Here is a 20,523-nt window from a genome sequence, read left to right as displayed (position 1 = left end):
TGGATTAATAGATAGCTAGTACATACAATGCCTAAAGCCACTATTACACAAAGCATTTCGGGCAGGAAATAAGGGAAATAAGGGATAAATCCCTTATTTCTTCATCTGAAATAATTAAGTTTGATGAACTAAAGCAGAGGACGGGATCTGGACTTCGGTAATTTGCTTGTTGATATATTTTACAGATGTCTGAAGTGTAGTGGGGTTTAAATATCAGGGGATTATAGTGGTAATAATTAACTTACAGCAACAAACTAGGGTGGAGGACAAGAGCTGAAACTCGGTAACTACCTTGGTCTTATTTACTACAGCTGAAATATCTATGTTTTAAATCTCAGGGTATTTAGTTAGTTTCGTGAAAGAGTTATTATCAAGTTTTGACTGTAAATAACTTAGTGAAGGTTTTACTATATAAAAGTTAGTTATTTTATTTATTTTTACTCGAAGCGTAAGTTTATTAGTACATAAAGTTTGCACATGTTTAGTTTGATATAATAAGTAAAGTTGTGTAAAGCTACATAATGTTGGGTCTTAGTTCACATGTCTTGAAGAAAGATGTTAGTGACTATTGTCTGATGAGTGAAGAACAACGTTTGTTACACTGAGAGTTTATTTAATGCCTGGAGAGTATTCTCGATGTTTAAGACATTATCTTTGATGACTTAGAAGATAACATTGATGGATCTAAGATTATATTTGATGGCTCTAAGAGTGATACGAGAATGAACTAGGGTGGGAGATGAGAGTTGGAGCTCGGTAACTAAATAGTTGTATTTTACTCTGTCTGAAATACAGAGGTTTTAAATCTCAGGGGATTTGGTCAGATAATAATTAACTTACAGGAGCGAACTAAGGCAGGGAATAAGAGCTAGACTTCAGTAACTCTATTTTCTTTACTTACTTAGTTAGAAGTAAGTCTGTTTTAAATTTCGGGAAAATTGGCCTGGTATTGAAGAACTTGTACAAATGAACTATTGTGGGGGACAGGAGCTGGAGCTCGGTAACTAAATTATTGCATTTTCCTATGTCTGAAATAAAGCAATGCTAAATTTCAGGGAAATTGATTGGGTATTGACAGAGTTGTAACAGTAAAGTAAGGCAGAGGACAAGAGCTAGAACTCGATAAGTGTTCGGATCTATTTTACTACATACAAAATATAACGATCTTCAATTTCAGGAGGATTACACTGTTAGTAAAGAAGTTATAAGGGTAAAGTAAGGTGGGGAACGGGAGCTAGCAATTGGTAATATGGAGGAAGTACGTCATGACGACAAAAATGTTTTTGTATTTGTCGATAGCTGAGGAGCACTTGATTCCTTAAACAGTCGAAAGCCAGTCTTCATGTCTATAGTTGAGGATTGTAAGAAAAGAATAACTGAGATACAGCTGAAAGGTTATAGTGTGAAATTCATGTGGATTCCATCTCATGTTGGAATAGTGCTCAACGAGGTGGCGGATGACTTGGCCAAACGTGCCACATCAAAACCACAAGTTGACATTGAATGTGAATTCACAATGAGACAAATAAGAAGCAAAATCAGAAATATTCAGGCACAGGCAGGAGTGGAGAGGAGAGAGATAATGTATGAGAGAAGTCAAACCATGCAACACTATATGTATGTGAGTCAAAACACCCATTTCACTTATGGTAAAAGGAGAAATGCTTGGAGTGACTCTGTGTACATGCGGCTCAGGCTTGGGTACAAATATTACTGGGAATATGGGATAGATGTTCATGATAATGACACGAAGTGTAAACTATGTGGTATGTTAAGGTCTCACACCCTGGCCCATTATTTTTTGATTTGTTGCCGCCGAAGGCGGCTAGCTTATTGTGCACCCCATACTCATCCTGTGAGCGGTAGCGCAAAAGCATTACAGAGGGCACAAAAGGTCTTTATCAGACCTCATCTTAGATTATTACATAAACAATTTCTTCAATCCTTCACACCTTATAGATACAATGTCAGCTAGTTACAGAGAAAGTGCTATTACAAGAGCTACATATTTACAGTAAGTCATCATACATTAATGGTAGGTCTTATCGTTAATACATAATAGTTTGGCCAATGGGGATATTACAGAGTCATAGGGGAGCTTCTGTTTATTATTAGTCCTCACAATACACTACTTGTTCCTGAATTGTCCGTTGATTAATGTATATAGAAACACTGAGATAAGGACTGTTCCTGAACAAATAGCCTGGATGTGTCACAACGGAAAGGTTGATGATATTCTTGAGAGATATAAGAATTTTGCACCAAGATTGTAATTTTTTGTTGAATTATCTGCATGTCTCTTGCAAATTGTCTATACAGTATAACTAGGTCATAAAAGTATTTGTGTGTACGTCTGATACCATACTACTTGTGAAGGAGGAAATGTATATCAACAGTATAATGTATGTATAACAGTCTCCGTGGTGTAGTGGTAAGACACTCGCCTGGCGTTCCGCGAGCGCTATGTCATGGGTTCGTATCCTGGCCGGGGAGGATTTACTGGGCGCAATTCCTTAACTGTAGCCTCTGTTTAACGCAACAGTAAAATGTGTACTTGGATGAAAAAACGTTCTTCGCGGCGGGGATCGTATTCCAGGGACCTGCCCGAAACGCTACGCGTACTAGTGGCTGTACAAGAATGTAACAACTCTTGTATATATCTCAAAAAAAAAAAAAAAAAAATATGTTTATCTCTCAGAATGTTCGGTAATATGTTTATTGATTGTGATGTGTGTATATGTATGTATTAACACGATGTACTGAACGGGGTGAGAATAGCTTGAGCTACCTCATCCCTTTGTGTGTATTTTACCTCAATAAACTTATTTCAATTTCAATTCAATTTCAATTGGTAATATTATTTACTTCATTTACTATGTCTGAAATATATTGGGTTTAAATTTCAGGGGTTTTGGATAGATAATAAAGAAGATACAGGGAGAACTAAGGCGGGGGACATGAGCTAGAACTCGTTAACTAAATTATTGTATTTTACTATGTCTGAAATACAGTGGTATTAAATTTCAGGAAAATTGATCAGGTATTAACGAAGATACAAGAGGGGGTTAAGGCGGGGACATGAACTAGAATTTAGTAATTGTTTTGATTTATTGTACTACGTCTGAAATATGACTATTTTAAATTCAGCTAAAATTGGGCTATTCTTAGCGAAAATGAACTTATAAATGCGGTCTTTGACTAACTTCAGTCTTTTACTGGACTCTGAAAAATTTTGATCTTAAACTGGACTCTGACAATATTTGGTCTTAAAACGGACTCTGACGAATTTTGGTCTCAATTTCAGATTAATTTCAGTCTCAAAGTGGACTCCGACACACTTTTGGGGTTTTACTGGACTATATCAAATTTTGGGCTTAAACTGGACCCTGTCATATTTTTGGTCTTAAATGGTCTCTGACGAATTTTGTCTTAAATGGTCTGTGAAATTATTTCGGTCGGAGTGGCACTGCCCAATACTGTCAGTATGACGGTGTGTCCACTCACAGGATGAGTGACGCTGACCAATACTGTCAGTATGACGGTGTGTCCACTCACGGGATGAGTGGCGCTGCCGAATACTGTCACTATGGCGGTGTGTCCACTCACGGGATGAGTGGCGCTGCCGAATACTGTCACTATGGCGGTGTGTCCACTCACGGGATGAGTGACGCTGCCCAATACTGTAACTATGGCGGTGTGTCCACTCACAGGATGAGTGGCGCTGCCGAATACTGTCACTATGGCGGGGTGTCCACTCACAGGATGAGTGGCGCTGCCGAATACTGTCACTATGGCGGTGTGTCCACTCACAGGATGAGTGACGCTGTCCAATACTGTCACTATGGCGGTGTGTCCACTCACGGGATGAGTGGCGCTGCCGAATACTGTCACTATGGCGGTGTGTCCACTCACGGGATGAGTGACGCTGCCCAATACTGTCACTATGGCGGTGTGCCCACTCACATGATGAGTGGCGCTGCCGAATACTGTCACTATGGCGGGGTGTCCACTCACGGGATGAGTGGCGCTGCCGAATACTGTCACTATGGCGGTGTGTCCACTCACAGGATGAGTGACGCTGTCCAATACTGTCACTATGGCGGTGTGTCCACTCACGGGATGAGTGGCGCTGCCGAATACTGTCACTATGGCGGGGTGTCCACTCACGGTATGAGTGGCGCTGCCGAATACTGTCACTATGGCGGTGTGTCCACTCACAGGATGAGTGACGCTGTCCAATACTGTCACTATGGCGGTGTGTCCACTCACGGGATGAGTGACGCTGCCGAATACTGTCACTATGGCGGTGTGTCCACTCACAGGATGAGTGACGCTGTCCAATACTGTCACTATGGCAGTATGTCCACTCACAGGATGAGTGACGCTGTCCAATACTGTCACTATGGCGGTGTGTCCACTCACGGGATGAGTGACGCTGCCCAATACTGTCACTATGGCGGTGTGTCCACTCACAGGATGAGTGACGCTGTCCAATACTGTCACTATGGCGGTGTGTCCACTCACAGGATGAGTGACGCTGTCCAATACTGTCACTATGGCGGTGTGTCCACTCACGGGATGAGTGACGCTGCCCAATACTGTCACTATGGCGGTGTGTCCACTCACAGGATGAGTGACGCTGCCCAATACTGTCACTATGGCGGTGTGTCCACTCACAGGATGAGTGACGCTGCCCAATACTGTCACTATGGCGGTGTGTCCACTCACAGGATGAGTGGCGCTGCCCAATACTGTCACTATGGCGGTGTGTCCACTCACAGAATGAGTGGCGCCGCCCAATACTGTCACTATGGCGGTGTGTCCACTCACACGATGAGTGACGCTGGGAGCGTTCCCTGTAGAGGTCGTCACTGTCCTCAACACAACAGGAGAAAATGTATAAATGTATAATGTATACAAATAAACTGTAGATGCTTTTGGGGGGGTGTACGACAATAGTTGGTTGGGGGGGGAGGGGGGTGAAAGTAGTTAAGGCAGATATGTATACTGGAGCATGTTGGTGGGTGAGGGGGAGCCTCACCTGGCAGCGCCACACCTGGCAGCGCCACACCTGGCAGCGCCACACTAGACAGCACCACACCTGGCAGCGCCACACCTGGCAGCGCCACACCAGACAGCGCCACACCTGGCAGCGCCACACCAGGCAGCGCCACACCAGACAGCGCCTCACCTGGCAGCGCCACACCAGACAGCGCCACACCAGACAGCGCCTCACCAGGCCACACATAAACCAACATTCCTTCACAATGTCAAGGTCGCCACTAGCGGATATATCGACGCAGGTACATCACCCCGTTCACTATGTGTGGTGAGGCTGTGTGTGGTGAGGCTGTGTGGTGAGGCTGTGTGTGGTGAGGCTGTGTGTGGTGAGGCTGTGTGTAGTGAGGCTGTGTGTGGTGAGGCTGTGTGGTGAGGCTGTGTGTGGTGAGGCTGTGTGTAGTGAGGCTGTGTGTGGTGAGGCTGTGTGGTGAGGCTGTGTGTGGTGAGGCTGTGTGTGGTGAGGCTGTGTGTGGTGAGGCTGTGTGGTGAGGCTGTGTCTGGTGAGGCTGTGTGTGGTGAGGCTGTGTGGTGAGGCTGTGTGTGGTGAGGCTGTGTGTGGTGAGGCTGTGTGTGGTGAGGTTGTGTGTGGTGAGGCTGTGTGTGGTGAGGTTGTGTGTGGTGGGGCTGTGTGTGGTGAGGCTGTGTGTGGTGAGGCTGTGTGTGGTGAGGCTGTGTGTGGTGAGGCTGTGTGTGGTGAGGTTGTGTGTGGTGAAGCTGCGTGTGGTGAGGCTGTGTGTGGTGAGGCTGTGTGTGGTGAGGCTGTGTGTGGTGAGGGTGTGTGGTGAGGCTGTGTGTGGTGAGGCTGTGTGGTGAGGCTGTGTGTGGTGAGGCTGTGTGTGGTGAGGCTGTGTGTGGTGAGGCTGTGTGTGGTGAGGCTATGTGGTGAGGCTGTGTGTGGTGAGGCTGTGTGTGGTGAGGCTGTGTGGTGAGGGTGTGTGGTGAGGCTGTGTGTGGTGAGGCTGTGTGTGGTGAGGCTGTGTGTGGTGAGGCTGTGTGGTGAGGCTGTGTGTGGTGAGGCTGTGTGTGGTGAGGCTGTGTGTGGTGAGGCTGTGTGTGGTGAGGCTGTGTGGTGAGGCTGTGTGGTGAGGCTGTGTGTGGTGAGGCTGTATGGTGAGGCTGTGTGATGAGGCTGTGTGTGGTGAGGCTGTGTGGTGAGGCTGTGTGTGGTGAGGCTGTGTGGTGAGGCTGTGTGTGTTGAGGGTGTGTGTGGTGAGGCTGTGTGGTGAGGCTGTGTGTGGTGAGGCTGTGTGTGGTGAGGCTGTGTGTGGTGAAGCTGTGTGTGGTGAGGCTGTGTGGTGAAGCTGTGTGGTGAGGCTGTGTGTGGTGAGGGTGTGTGGTGAGGCCAGGCAGCACGCCACCAACTCCGGCCGTCAATTATCATTCCTGAGATTCTATTCTAATAATGATTTGGGTGTCGCCGGGATGGTGTAGCGGTCCTGGCGGCATACATACATATACATGCATACATACATGTATGGTAGGTGTGTATTTTATGCCTGCACGAGGAATATGGTAGCTCTTGAACCCGCCTTGGTATGTATGAACCCGCCTTGGGAGTATTAACATACTTATCATTCACACTCCAGACCAAAATTTATTTTCTCATTTTTGCTACGTATATCTCACACACACACACCCTCCCAGGTAATGGTTTACTGCTAGGTGAATAGGAGCATCAAGTGAAAAAACTATCCATTTGTTTCTTCCTCGGCCGGGAATCGAACCCGGGCATTTAGGACTACGACCCCCGAGCGCCGTCTACTCAGCCTCGAGGCCCCTGTGTACTCACCTAGTTGTGCTCACCTAGTTGTGTTTGCGGGGGTTGAGCTCTGGCTCTTTGGTCCCGCCTCTCAACCGTCAATCAACAGGTGTACAGGTTCCTGAGCCTACTGGGCTCTATCATATCTACACTTGAAACTGTGTATGGAGTCAGCCTCCACCACATCACTGCCTAATGCATTCCATTTGTCAACCACTCTGACACTAAAAAAGTTCTTTCTAATATCTCTGTGGCTCATTTGGGCACTCAGTTTCCACCTGTGTCCCCTAGTGCGTGTGCCCCTTGTGTTAAATAGACTGTCTTTATCTACCCCTGTCGATTCCCTTGAGAATCTTGAATGTGGTGATCATGTCCCTAAAAAAGTTCTTTCTAATATCTCTGTGGCTCATTTGAGCACTCAGTTTCCACCTGTGTCCCCTATTGCGTGTGCCCCTTGTGTTAAATAACCTGTCTTTATCTACCCCTGTCGATTCCCTTGAGAATCTTGAATGTGGTGATCATGTCCCCCCTAACTCTTCTGTCTTCCAATGAAGTGAGGTTTAATTCCCGTAGTCTCTCCTCGTAGCTCATACCTCTCAGCTTGGGTACTAGTCTGGTGGCAAACCTTTGAACCTTTTCCAGTTTAGTCTTATGCTTGACTAGATATGGACTCCATGCTGGAGCCGCATACCCAAGGATTGGTCTGACATATGTGGTATATAATGTTCTGAAAGATTCCTTACACAAGTTTCTAAAGGCCGTTCTTATGTTAGCCAACCTGGCATATGCTGCTGATGTTATCCTCTTGATATGAGCTTCAGGGGACAGGTCTGGCGTGATATCAACCCCCAGGTCTTTCTCTCTCTCTGATTCTTGAAGTATTTCATCTCCCAAATGATACCTTATATCTGGTCTCCTGCTTCCTACCCCTATCTTCATGGCATTACATTTGCTTGGGTTAAACTCTAACAACCATCTGTTCGACCATTCCTGCAGCTTGTCCAGGTCTTCCTGAAGCCTCAAGCTGTCCTCCTGTGAGTGTGTGTGTGTGTGTGTGTGTGTGTGTGTGTGTGTGTGTGTGTGTGTGTGTGTGTGTGTGTGTGTGTGTGTGTGTGTGTGTGTGTGTGTGTGTGTGTGTGTGTGTGTGTGTGTGTGTGTGTGTGTGTGTGTGCACTCACCTAATTGTGCTTACGGGGGTTGAGCTTTGGGTCTTTGGTCCCGCCTCTCAACCATCAATCTACTGGTGTACAGATTCCTGAGCTTTACGAGCTCTATCATATCTACATATGAAACTGTGTATGGAGTCAGCCTCCACCACATCACTTCCTAGTGCATTCCATTTACTAACTACTCTGGCACTGAAAAAGTTCTTTCTAATGTCTCTATGATTCCTTTGGGTACTCAACTTCCACCTGTGTCCCCTTGTGCATGTACCACCCATGATAAATAATCCATCCTAGTCTACCCTGTCAATTTCTCTGTGGATTTTGTATGTGGTGATCATGTCTTTCCGAGCTATTCTGTCTTCCAGCGACGTAAGGTGCATTTCCCGCAACCTTTCCTCGTAACTCATGCCTCTTAGTTCTGGGACTAGCCTAGTGGCATACCTCTGAACTTTTTCAAGCTTCATCTTTTGCTTGACAAGGTACGGGCTCCATGCTGGGGCTGCATACTCCAGAATTGGTCTTACATACGTGGTATACAAGGTTCTGAAAGATTCCTTACACAGGTTTCTGAAGACTGTTCATAGGTTAGCCAGCCTCGCATCAACCGCCTATTTATGCCTTTTGATGTGGGCTTCAGGAGACAGGTTTGGCGGATATCAACTCCTAGATCTATCTCTCTGTCCGTTTGATGAAGGACTTCATTTCCCATTTTTGCATCATCAGCAAACATTAAGAGGGACGAGTCTATTCCCTCTGGAAGATCATTTACATATATCAGAAACAGTATAGGTCCAAGGATTGATCCCTGCGGAACTCCACTGGTGACGCCTCGCCACTTAGAGACCTCACTCCTCACAATGACTCGCTGTCTTCTGTTGCTTAGGTACTCCCTTATCCAATGGAGTACCTACCCTTTCACTCCTGCCTGCATCTCCAACTTGTGCACTAGGCTCTTATGTGGTACTCTGTCAAAGGCTTTCTGGCAATCCAAAAATATGCAGTCTGCCCAGCCCTTTCTTTCTTATATGATTTTTGTTGCCTGGTCAAAGAATTCAATTAGTCCTGTGAGGCATGATTTGTCATCCCTGAACCCATGCTGATGTTGTGTTATAAAGTTCTTTCTCTCTAGGTCTTCCACTAGCTTTTTTCGTGAAATCTTCTCCATCATCTTGCATGGTATGGTTCATTGTTGCCTCTCATTTTTGTGGGTCCCCTGACATGCTGACTTAAAAAGTTTCTTGTCGCCACTTCCAACAGTTTAGCTCTCCATGTTTCCTCACCTCCATGTGGTTCCTTGTTTTCCCAGTTTATCATTCCATCATTGAAGTCCTCATGATGAGCAGATGTTATCTATTTCTACAGGCAGCAGTGGCTGCTCTCTCAATTATAGTGTTAACTGCCGTGTTGTTGTTGTTGTTGTCATACTCTTGCCTTGGTCTTCTGTCATTTGGTGGAGGGTTATATATCACTGCTACTACTACTCTTAGTCCCTCCCATTGTCATGGTGCCTGTTATGTAGTCTCTGAACCCCTCACAGCCTGGGATAACCATCTCCTCGAAACTCCATTCCTTACTTATCAGTAGGGCCACTCCACCTCCTCCCCCCTTCCTTCCTTCTCTTTCCTTATTACAGTGTATTCCTGGGGAAACACCACATTTGTTATGATTCCTGAGAGTTTTGTTTCTGTGAGTCCAATTACATCTGGGTTCCCTTTTTGTGCTCTTTCTCTAACTTCACTTGCCTTGCTTGTAATACCATCTATGTTAGAGTAGAGTTTCTGTTTATTCCACTGGAGTAGGGGGACAAAGGGGTGTCTGGGGTGGGAGGGCCTAGGGAGGAGGACTTGCCGGGTCTGGGGTGAGAGGAGGCTGGGAGGATCCGGTATGGGAAAGCTAAGAGAGTCTGGGGTGGTGTAGGTGACAGGGTCTGGGGGGAGGGAGGTCATTGGTTGGGGAATGAAAGAGAGCCTGGGGTAGAGGGGGCTCTGGCAGGTCAGGGATTGGGGAGGGTAGGGGTGCCTGGGGTGGGGGCAGGGGGCAGGGAGGGAGGTGGGTGTGGTAGGATGGAGAGCTTGGGGTGGGGAAACTGGGAAGGGTATGGGCTGGAAAAACAGGGGAGGGCATAGGGTGTGGGAACAGGGAGGGTCTGATGTGGGGAAGAAGGAGGGCATGGGGGGCCTGGGGTTGGGGAGCAGGAGGGAAAAGAGCATGGTCTGGAGAGGATCTCTACTAGTTGGGAAAGTGAAGGTGATTGGAGGGGGGGGGGGTAATGGTCATGGGGTGGGATGGTGGGAGGTTTCTGTTATATTCCTCCCTGGGAATACTGGCCTGCTGGTGAGGGGATTCCCATTCCCCTCTGAGGTTACTGGGGATACTGAGCCGAGTCCTGTGGATCCCCCATTCACATCCCTTCCCTTGCATCTCCTCCTTGCTTTTGCTGCCTTCCTTTCCTCTTCCCTCATCATGTCCCTCTACAGAAAAACGTTTTTCGGGCTCTCCAACAGTTCTACCCCTGACGCCCCTCTTTCAATACACAGAGAAATCACATTATCGTGATAGAAGTAGACCTACTGGACGACAGAGCCCGAGTGTATGGGGGGAATTGTGTGAAACCCCAGTTTGGCTTCAGTGGAAGCCTCGGTATCCTTGAGGGTGCAGTAGTACCCCAGGATGCAATTCTTATGACCATGTCATGGTGTAGTCGACTAGAGTGTGCTTGGCAACACCCAGCGCATAGATTCGAACTTTCATCACGGCTCCTGTGGATTTGTTTTTCTGATCAGGGGAAGGAAGACACCAACAGTATGGGGGCTTATTTATTACGTAGTAGAAGTACAGGTAAATAATTCTGCAGAAGTAAAACAGGCATCTAAGTAAGTCTTAACAATTGTATAACATAGCCGTGGCTAACTCAAAGTACACGAAATAACTTAAATTGTACACCCGTAGTAAAATAAAAGTAATCTTATAGCCTAGTAACAAACTCTGCAGAAACCTAATGGCCTATTGTCTAGAATTAGCAGTGAGGCGAATGGAACATAAATCTAACTCTAAGTATAACAGTCAGGACACCATGAGTAAAATATATACTGTAAGTGAACAACATAACATAATCGTAAACCCTAGCTGGAAAATGGAAAATAATCAGGCGGCAGAAAATTACATAGAGACTGGAACAGCCTGATATGAATTTGGAGAAGAAAATAACCCCAGGCCAGAGGCCGTGCCACCAAGGAATAAGGAGAAAGAATTTCCTGACTTAAGTTATTGCTTTCTAGTAGAATGGCTGTAAAGTCAAAGTAGTAGCTGCAGACAGCAGAACACTTGGGGACCGGCGCTGCACCCCCACTCCGCAGGCCAGCAGGCCGGACCCCCCCCCCCCCCCGAAGGGCGAGTGCCCGCTGGCCGCGAGGGAAAACCTCAGGGTGGCAGAGCAACTACGGCTACCCAAATAGGAAGGAAAATGTCACTCTTCCACCTGCCGACCGCCATAGCGCCGTTCGGCAAGCCATTCTAGAGGCGGCTGAGGGCCCCACCAAGTCCAAAGAGTGAGGAGCGTAACCAGTTGGAGTCAAGCCTAGCTCTTCGAACCCCTAACCTGTGGGTGGCGACTGGGGCGCTGCTCTTGGGAGGGTTCGTCACGGGGCCGTGCTGGAGGACATGGGCTGTAGGCAGGGTGCCTCCTTCGGCAGCGCGGGCAGTAGTGCTTGAATGAACATGAGGTGAAAGTGCAGCCGGGTCCCCTCGAGTGGTAGGTGAAGCAGTAGCCCGGAGGGAGCCCTGCTGCCCGGGCGCTAGAGAGAGTAAGGGCTGCCGGTCGCCCCGCCTCCTGCCACGTCAGCTGAGCAGCGACCTGGGCGAGGTGTTGCACCGAGCAAAATTCCAAGTCCAGCCTGTAGTCCAACCATAAACAGCCCGACCTCTCCCTGTCCCACCTGAAGGCCTTGTCGTACCACATCCAGTCGCCTTTGAGGGTCGTCTTCATGGTCTTCACGTAACGTGCATAGGTGAACAGCACCTGGGCCTCGGCTGGGTGCTTCTCGACGTAGATAGTTGCGTAAATGTCGAGGCCATGCTCCCACTGGTCCGGCGTCAGGGGCGGCTGCTTCTTACCAGCCGCCTGGGGGTCAGGGTTTGGCACAGAGTGGGACTCGAAAGATACTGCTTCCCGTTCGTAGGCAAGCAATTGCCTGAGGTCTACATACTTGTTTGCCCAGACCTTCTCCCGAAGTGCCTGTGGGACGTGCACGCCCAAGAGTGGGATGCTGGAACCCGGGGTCGCCCGGAGGTGCTCTGGCCAGGGGCTAGTAAGAGGGGGGGGGGGCGCTCTCTCCTCAGGGGACTCATCGTAAGAGGACAGACTGGAGGAGCTCGCACGTCGCCTCGACGTATGCCCCCTGACCCTGGTCCGTGGGCGACGGTCAGTCGGGGAGGGCAGGATGGCTGTGGCAGCCGTGGCAGGGTCGGCCTCGGTGGTCCTCATGCCCAGAAGGCTTGTGACATGAGAGGGCCCCCGAGCCTGCGCAATGAGTGCCTGCAGCGTCGTCCATTCGTCGGCCGAAAGGGGTGGAGGCTTCGAGGCTGTGCCACCCGCCGCTTTGCCAGCAGGGGGCCTCTGGGAAGTGTGGTCGCCGTCCGTATCCGAGCCGCCCGAGGAGGCCCCCGAGGAGGGGGAGGCGAAATGGGCGGGTTTCATCTGGGCCTTGGCCGGCTGCGTGTTCGCCCCACTGCGCTGTTGTCCTCGTGTCGACGCCGCCCGAGCCCACTTCCGTGTTGCAGTTGCTGCGTGTTTCGGCTTCTCGCCACTGCGAAAAGATAAAACGTAAGCATCGGTAGGACTAACGGGAAAAAGCTGGCAGGGAGACCCAGCTGCCGCACCAGCAAACGTCACGTACACAAGTAAACAAATGCAAAGGTAAAATTAAGTGACCATAGTGAGTGAGAATAACGGACAGATAACCAATGCTCGATAAGGGCTGAAGAGAAACTGATGAAGGAGGAGAGCAACAGCAGCAAGGAGCGCGGAGCCTAGGCATGCCTCCTGAACCTAGCGGCAAGAGGGGGGGCCGTGAGGCTGGGGAAGAAACGAGAATAACAGGGAAGTGAGAAGAGAAACGTCGCCTAACGCCGACTGACAGAAAAAGCAGGACCAAGCCCGAGGAAAGGGCTTAAGTACTTAAGAACAAAGGAATAGTTGACATTAAAATAGAATAACTTGCAAGTATGAAAGAATTTATTCTATTATTCAAGTTAAATAATTATTATTATTTAACATTTAATAATTATTATTAATAGCAAGTTATTCTACTTAACCTTTAAATAGAATAACTTGCAAGTATGAAAGAATAGGACGAGGAATGGAGGAGAAATGGGGGGGGGGCAACCTGTATACACAACAACTAGTACGACCTAGCTGAAAGGGACTTAGTGACTCAAGACTGTAAGCAAGATTAAACAAAACATCAATGGAAAGCCAGAGATAAGTAAATTATAACAAAAAGCAGGAGCCATGCTTAAAATGCAACAAAATTGCTGAGAAGAGTACAAGTCAAATGCAAGACCAATGAACTAAAGGTTAAAGGCAAAAGGCAAAGCAAAAGCTAAGCTAAGCTAAGGCTGAGCTAAGCTAAGCAAAGCTAAATTGCAGGAGGAAAATGCAGAGCATCATACACACCAAACTGAAACTAACAATGCAAAATTTATATCTGAAACCACAGTTAAATAATAATAATAATAATAATAATAATAATTTTTATTTAGGTAAGGTACATACATAAAGAGATTTTACAAAGTTTGTTGGCTTTATATAGATAAAATATAGATAAATAATATAGATAAATAAAGACGCCAAAATAGGAGCAGACTCCCTGTTGAATAACGTGCCGTGATGGATACAAAACATGAATGCAAGGCCGATAAAACAGCAAGAAAAGCATGAGGCTTAAGCAATGCTAGAAAAAGCAGAGAATAAATAGCAGAGTAAATACAATTCATAACTGAAGCTAATCAATTAAATAGATTAAGACAGTGTTAATAATATACTTGTATTTAAAGCTGAACAATTAAAAAGATTAAAACAGTAATATTCATGGATAGTTTAGGTAGATTAAAACAGTATTATTCATGGTATAGGTTGATTAGATTAAAACAGTAATATTCATTGGGATAGTTTGGATAGATTTATTTATTTATTTTTATTTATTTATATATATACAAGAAGGTACATTGGGTTTGTGAGAATACATTGGATAGTACAGTATTTACATTCTTGTAAAGCCACTAGTACGCGCAGCGTTTCGGGCAGGTCCTTGATCTAGCAGATAATTTTAAGTAGGTAATTTCAATCAGAATTGATAAATGATAAAGATACATTACAAGAGAAAAATGAGATGAGAGAGATAAGTAAGTATATTAAAGCACATTGTTATATTAAAGCTCTGATTGATTACATTGGCAGCTTGATTAGTAATTTAAACAAGATTAATAGACACCATACAGCAGATTGACAGCACATATAAGACAGCAATGATCACAATGGTAAAGATGTTCAGAATGGGTACATAAAGATTGGGAGACTGGGTAGCAAAAGATACAGATAAACAAGATTTATAAACACCATACAACAGATTGGCAGCACATATAAGAAAACAGCAATGATCATAATGGTAAAGATGTTCAAATTGGGAACATAAAGGTTGGGAGATTGGGTAGCAATTGATACAGTGCAATTTTAAGGCAAAAAGTGAAAAACTATGAAGATGAAATTAGGTACTTTTTAGTATTGCTTTTGAATGATGTAAAAGTTGGACAGCTTTTCAATTCAGTAGGGAGTGAGTTCCATAAACTGGGTCCCTTTATTTGCATAGAGTGTTTACACAGATTATGTTTAACACTGGGCATATCAAATAGATATTTATTTCTGGTGTGGTGATAATGGGTCCTATTACATCTGTCCAGGTAGAGTTTCAGACAAAGATTTGCATTTAAGAACAGGGTTTTGTAAATATAGTTGACACAAGAGAATTTTTGTGGAGTGAGATTATGTTTAGCATGTTTAGGGAGTTAAACAAGGGGGCTGTGTGTTGTCTGAAAGCAGAATTTGATATTATTCTGATAGCAGATTTTTGCTGGGTGATGATGGACTTGAGGTGGTTTGCAGTGGTTGAACCCCATGCACAGATACCATAGTTGAGATAGGGATAGATTAGTGCATAATATAGAGAGATGAGAGCAGAGTTAGTTACATAATATCTGATTTTGGAGAGTATACCAACTGTTTTAGAGACTTTCTTAGTTATGTGTTGTATGTGGGTACTGAAGTTGAGTCTCTTGTCTTGGAATATGCCAAGAAACTTTCCATCATTTTTATTGCTAATGTTTACATTGTCAATCTGAAGCTGAATTGCATTTGTAGATTTGCTTCCAAATAGGATGTAGTAGGTCTTTTCTATGTTAAGTGTTAGTCTGTTGGTTGACATCCATAAGTGGACTTTTTTTAGTTCATTATTAACAACATCATTTAGTGTATGTGGGTTGGGGTTGGAGTAGATGAGTGTAGTATCATCAGCAAACAAAATAGGTTTCAGAATGTTAGAGACATTAGGCAGATCATTAATGTATATAAGAAATAGAAGAGGTCCCAAGATGCTGCCCTGTGGCAGCATTAAAGATTAAAAGATTAAAGATTAAAGATTAAAGATGGCAGATTAAAACAGTATTATTCATGGTATAGTTTGGTTATATTAAAACAGTATTATTCATGGTATAGTTTGGTTATATTAAAACAGTATTATTCATGGTATAGTTTGGTTAGAATTAAAACTATTATTCTCAAAAGTAAAAATCAAAATTATTTGAGTATCCCACTAGAAATGGACACTGCTTTAACACTGCAACAGTATTATTAATTTTAAGTAAATACAAGACATAACTGAAAGCTGAACAATGTAATCAATTAATTTTAGAAAATCTTAAATAAATAATATAAATAACATAGAGTAGCCCACCAAAACGGACAGACCGCTCTACGACAGGGCTCCTACACATAAGGTAGTAGAACTGAACAGGGAGAACTGGAGGGAACGTGTACATGTGGGAACAACATGGCGGCTACACCGGACGGACAAAATGTCTGGGTACGAACAAGCCGGGCTACACCGGTCAGACAAGACGTCTGGGACGAACAAGCTGGGCTACACCAGCCAGACAAACGTCTGGGTACGAACAAGCCGGGCTACACCGGCCAGACAAAACATCTGGGTACAAACACGCCGGGCGACACCGGCCAGACAAAACGTCTGGGTACGAACAAGCTGGGCTACATCGGCCAGACAAACATCTGGGTACGAACAAGCAGGGCTACCCCGGACAGGCAAAACATCGGGGACGAACATGCCGGGCTACTCCAGCCAGACAAAACGTCTGGGTACGAACAAGCCGGCTACACCGGTCAGACAAGATGTCTGGGAACAATGTGCCGAGACAACGTCTGGGAACAAACGTGCCGGCAACACCGATCAGACGAAACGTCTGGGAACAAACATGCCTGGGTACACCAGTCGGACCTGGCAGCCACCTGTAACATAGCAGGAAAGAACCCGGGAACCGGGGCTCTAGGGGCGGCGTAAGGCAAACAAGCCACTGCGTGCCTGGCCATAGAAGCTGTAGTGGCCCCCAGCCTGGGCCGGAGAGACAGCAGAAGCCGGGAAGGCTCTCGGCTAAGCCGAACCCTGATGCAAAGGCAGCCCTTAGGCAAGGAAGCTTCGGGGTCTGCCCACCGGGACACCACCGCCACATGGGCGTCTCCTGCTCGTGGGCGTGAGGAAGAGGGACAGGAAGGAAGCAAAACACAACCCAGGGCAAGCGCTCCATGGAGCGCCATGCCACGTGGGTGATGCCGACCTTGGCATGGGCCCCTAGGGTCGGGCCCTAGGGACAGAGACAACTAGTATAACCTGGCCACGAGGCGTCACTGCCAAGGGTGACGCCAGGCTGCTTCCAGGGAGCCCAGCCGGGCACGCACGACCGAGCGCGGCACGAACCGTGGCCCCTAGGGACAAGCCTAGGGGACACAGCATACCGTGCTCCAGGAAAGACACCTGGGAGGGCAGGAAGGAAGCGAAGGGCACACCTGGGACGAGTGCTCCACCGAGCTCCAAGCCACGTGGGCGCCGCCTACTGGGTTTGGGCCCCTAGGGCCGGGCCCCAGGACCACTGAAACCTGGCCACGTGGCGTCGCCGCAGAGGGTGACGCCAGTCCGCTTGTAGGGAGCCTGGCCGGCCACGCACGACTGAGCGCGGCATGAACCATGGCCCCTAGGGACAAGCCTAGGGGACACAGCATACCAGGCTCCAGAAAGGACGCCTGAGAGGGCAGGAAGGAAGCAAGGGACACACCTGGGACGAGTACTCCACCGAGCTCCAAGCCACGTGGGTGCCGCCTACCGGGCTTGGGCCCCTAGGGCCGGGCCCCAGGGGCACAGGACCACTGAAACCTGGCCACGTGGCGTCGCCACAGAGGGTGACGCCAGGCCACTTGTAGGGAGCCTGGCCGAGCACCCACGGCCGGGTGCGGCATGAAACAGGGCCCCTAGGGGCACGCCTAGGGAACACGACAGACTGGTGCCCCTAGTGCACGTCTGGGAGGAAGCACTACCTGGCGTGGCCCGCACAGGCACGGCGCAGAATACACGCCGGCCCGGGCATTGTGGCAGCAGCAAACATCAGCACCAGTCCCGACCTGAAGGGCGCACCTGCATACCCCAGACAGGCAAACAGGCGGAAGGCCCTAAAGAACTAGCTAAGGCGGCACGTACGGACCACGAGGGACGGCGCTGGGCACATGCCGGCACTGGGGACAGACCTGACTAAACTTGAACAGAAAATCTCTCTTTACCTTAAGGTTGGCTGAGTAGGGCAGGGGGCCCCTGCCGTACCAGCCTGGGAGGTCGAAGGCCCCGTAGGATCAGGGAGCGTCAGATCTGGGACCGTTGTAGCGGGCATGAGATCCATTGCTTGAGATGTCCCTTGTACACCGTAAAGCAGACTGGAGATGCAGGATAGAGTACTGACCCAAGTGTCGTTGAGGCGCGGCGCGGTGCAGTTCGTGGAGCTTCATGAGTCGCGGACCATGGCGGGAATGGAGTGAGGGCGAGACCTCTTCTCCCACGCTATTTATGCCACCCAGACTGGCTGCACCGCACCTTGCGGAACGCGCTGCACAATTGTCTCTTCCTTCCCGATTAGAAACATAAGAACATAAGAACAAAGGTAACTGCAGAAGGCCTATTGGCCCATACGAGGCAGCTCCTATTCTATAACCACCCAATCCCACTCATATACTTGTCCAACCCGTGCTTGAAACAATCGAGGGACCCCACCTCCACAATGTTACGCGGCAATTGGTTCCACAAATCAACAACCCTGTTACTGAACCAGTATTTACCCAAGTCTTTCCTAAATCTAAACTTATCCAATTTATATCCATTGTTTCGTGTTCTGTCCTGTGTTGATACTTTTAATACCCTATTAATATCCCCCCGGTTATGTCCATTCATCCACTTGTAAACCTCTATCATGTCACCCCTAACTCTTCGCCTTTCCAGTGAATGCAACTTAAGCTTTGTTAATCTTTCTTCATATGAAAGATTTCTAATTTGGGGAATTAACTTAGTCATCCTACGCTGGACACGTTCAAGTGAATTTATATCCATTCTATAATATGGCGACCAAAACTGAACTGCATAATCTAAATGGGGCCTAACTAGAGCAAGATATAGCTTGAGAACCACACCAGGTGTCTTGTGGAAACTCCACCACCTTTCGTGCCGAAAGGCAGTGTCCATTTCTCATCTGTTTTTTAAGAGTTAAATGTATCTATTTTTGTGATTCTGTACTTTAAATTGTATCATATCCTACTGGTCATAATCCCTCAGACCACTCTTTTAGGTCATAGTCACCAGGAATTCTGTTATCTTCACATACTCCCACTTCCTGTCTACCTGTCCCCTATAATATTAACTGTGAGTGTTCTGTCCGGCAGTACGTGCCCCCCAAGCCTGGCCAGAACGGATGGAGGGCACCCAAAAAGAGTGATGTTATATCGTCCATCCCGCCGCCCAGCTCTGGTCCAACGCCCACGCCACAACCTCTGGGAGCGCGGGAGCTCAGCCCCCCTCTCGCCACCCGTCACGGCAGCCCTCCCAGGTCCTATGGGCGTCATGGAAGCCCTCCCAGGTCATATGGCCGCCATGGAAGCCCTCCCAGGTCATATGGCCGCCACGGCAGCCCTCCTCTGCCCTCAGGTACCCACAATCATAACGTGCCAGAAGTTTGCATTTTATATGATTGAGTTATATGTTTTCTTTAAATTAAGTAGTAATAGTCCACTTAAACTCTAAGTATATCAACAGTTTGATATATTATTATATGATATTCAGCCTTATAGTTTGATAAAAATATAAATGGTCGATAAACCATTGACACATTTTACACTACTAATGTGCGGTAGAGTGTCAGTGGTTGGTGAGTTCTCCAACACATTGGGTGCAGCATGAGCACTGATCACAGGGTTACAGCGCACACTTATGGGGGTGTGTGCACCCATAAGTGTTCCTTAGTGTGACGTAGTACAGGTAGTGTTCCTTAATGTGCTGTAGCACAGGTAGTGTTCCTTAGTGTGTCGTAGTACAGGTAGTGTTCCTTAGTGTGACGTAGTACAGGTAGTGTTCCTTAGTATGACCTGGTACAGGTAGTGTTCAGCCTACCCATGCAGGTCATGATGGCCAAAACATGGCTGCAGTTCAAAATCAAGATCGATAAAATTGTCAGGATAAATGAGGGGTGGGGGGACGTTTGACAAGCTGCTGGCTTTCTGTCTTCACAGAGGCTACTAGATAATGGCTCTCAGGTAAATTCGAGTATGACGTAGTACAGGTAATTTTCATTTTATTTTGGAGTAATCGAGACATTAATTATTAGTATGCAGTGGAGGTGGCACTTCTCAGTATGAGGTAGAGCTATTTATATTATCTTACCCCAGCATGAGGTATTTTGTTTAATGCTGTTCAGTATGAAGCAGTAGTGGAGGTAACAGTGATCAGTATGAAGCAGTAGTGGAGGTAACAGTGATCAGTATGAAGCAGTAGTGGAGGTAACAGTGATCAGTATGAAGCAGTAGTGGAGGTAACAGTGATCAGTATGAAGCAGTAGTGGAGGTAACAGTATTTAGTATTAGACAGTAGTGGAGGTAACAGTGTTCAGTATGAGGCAGTAGTTGAGGTAACAGTGATCAGTATGAGGCAGTAGTGGAAGTAAGAGGGCTCAGTATGAGGCAGTAGTGTAAGTAAGAGGGCTCAGTATTAGGCAGTAGTGGACGTAAGAGGGCTCAGTATGAGGCAGTAGTGGAAGTAAGAGGGCTCAGTATGAGGCAGTAGTGGAAGTAAGAGGGCTCAGTATGAGGCAGTAGTGGAAGTAAGAGGGCTCAGTATGAGGCAGTAGCGGAAGTAAGAGGGCTCAGTATGAGGCAGTAGTGGAAGT

At 47.1% G+C, this 20,523-nt stretch overlaps 2 protein-coding genes across 2 annotated transcripts in view; one reads left to right on the top strand and one right to left on the bottom strand.

Annotated features, from left to right (window-relative positions):
• Positions 1-20,523, top strand: part of LOC123745203 (serine/arginine repetitive matrix protein 2) — a 213,202-nt gene that overhangs the window by 133,993 nt on the left and 58,686 nt on the right. The window contains 1 exon segment of the mRNA XM_069300861.1: positions 19,028-19,289. Coding sequence (XP_069156962.1) covers positions 19,028-19,289 — 262 coding nt within the window.
• On the bottom strand, positions 10,789-18,229 carry LOC138350269 (uncharacterized). Its single transcript, XM_069300860.1, has 2 exons — positions 18,058-18,229; positions 10,789-12,791 (listed from the first exon to the last, which is right to left on the bottom strand). Exon 2 carries the CDS (start codon positions 12,680-12,682, stop codon positions 11,564-11,566), a length of 1,119 nt encoding a protein of 372 aa, XP_069156961.1. The 5' UTR covers positions 12,683-12,791; positions 18,058-18,229; the 3' UTR covers positions 10,789-11,563.

This window comes from Procambarus clarkii, chromosome 44, assembly GCF_040958095.1.
Source record: "Procambarus clarkii isolate CNS0578487 chromosome 44, FALCON_Pclarkii_2.0, whole genome shotgun sequence".
Classification (NCBI taxonomy): domain Eukaryota; kingdom Metazoa; phylum Arthropoda; class Malacostraca; order Decapoda; family Cambaridae; genus Procambarus; species Procambarus clarkii.
Note: the sequence above shows the minus strand (reverse complement) of the source record. Positions and strands in the feature narration are given on the sequence as shown.

Bases quoted from the DNA above. Each gene is read 5' to 3' on its own strand.
- LOC138350269 (XM_069300860.1), bottom strand. From the start codon at position 12,682: ATGAAACCCGCCCATTTCGCCTCCCCCTCCTCGGGGGCCTCCTCGGGC.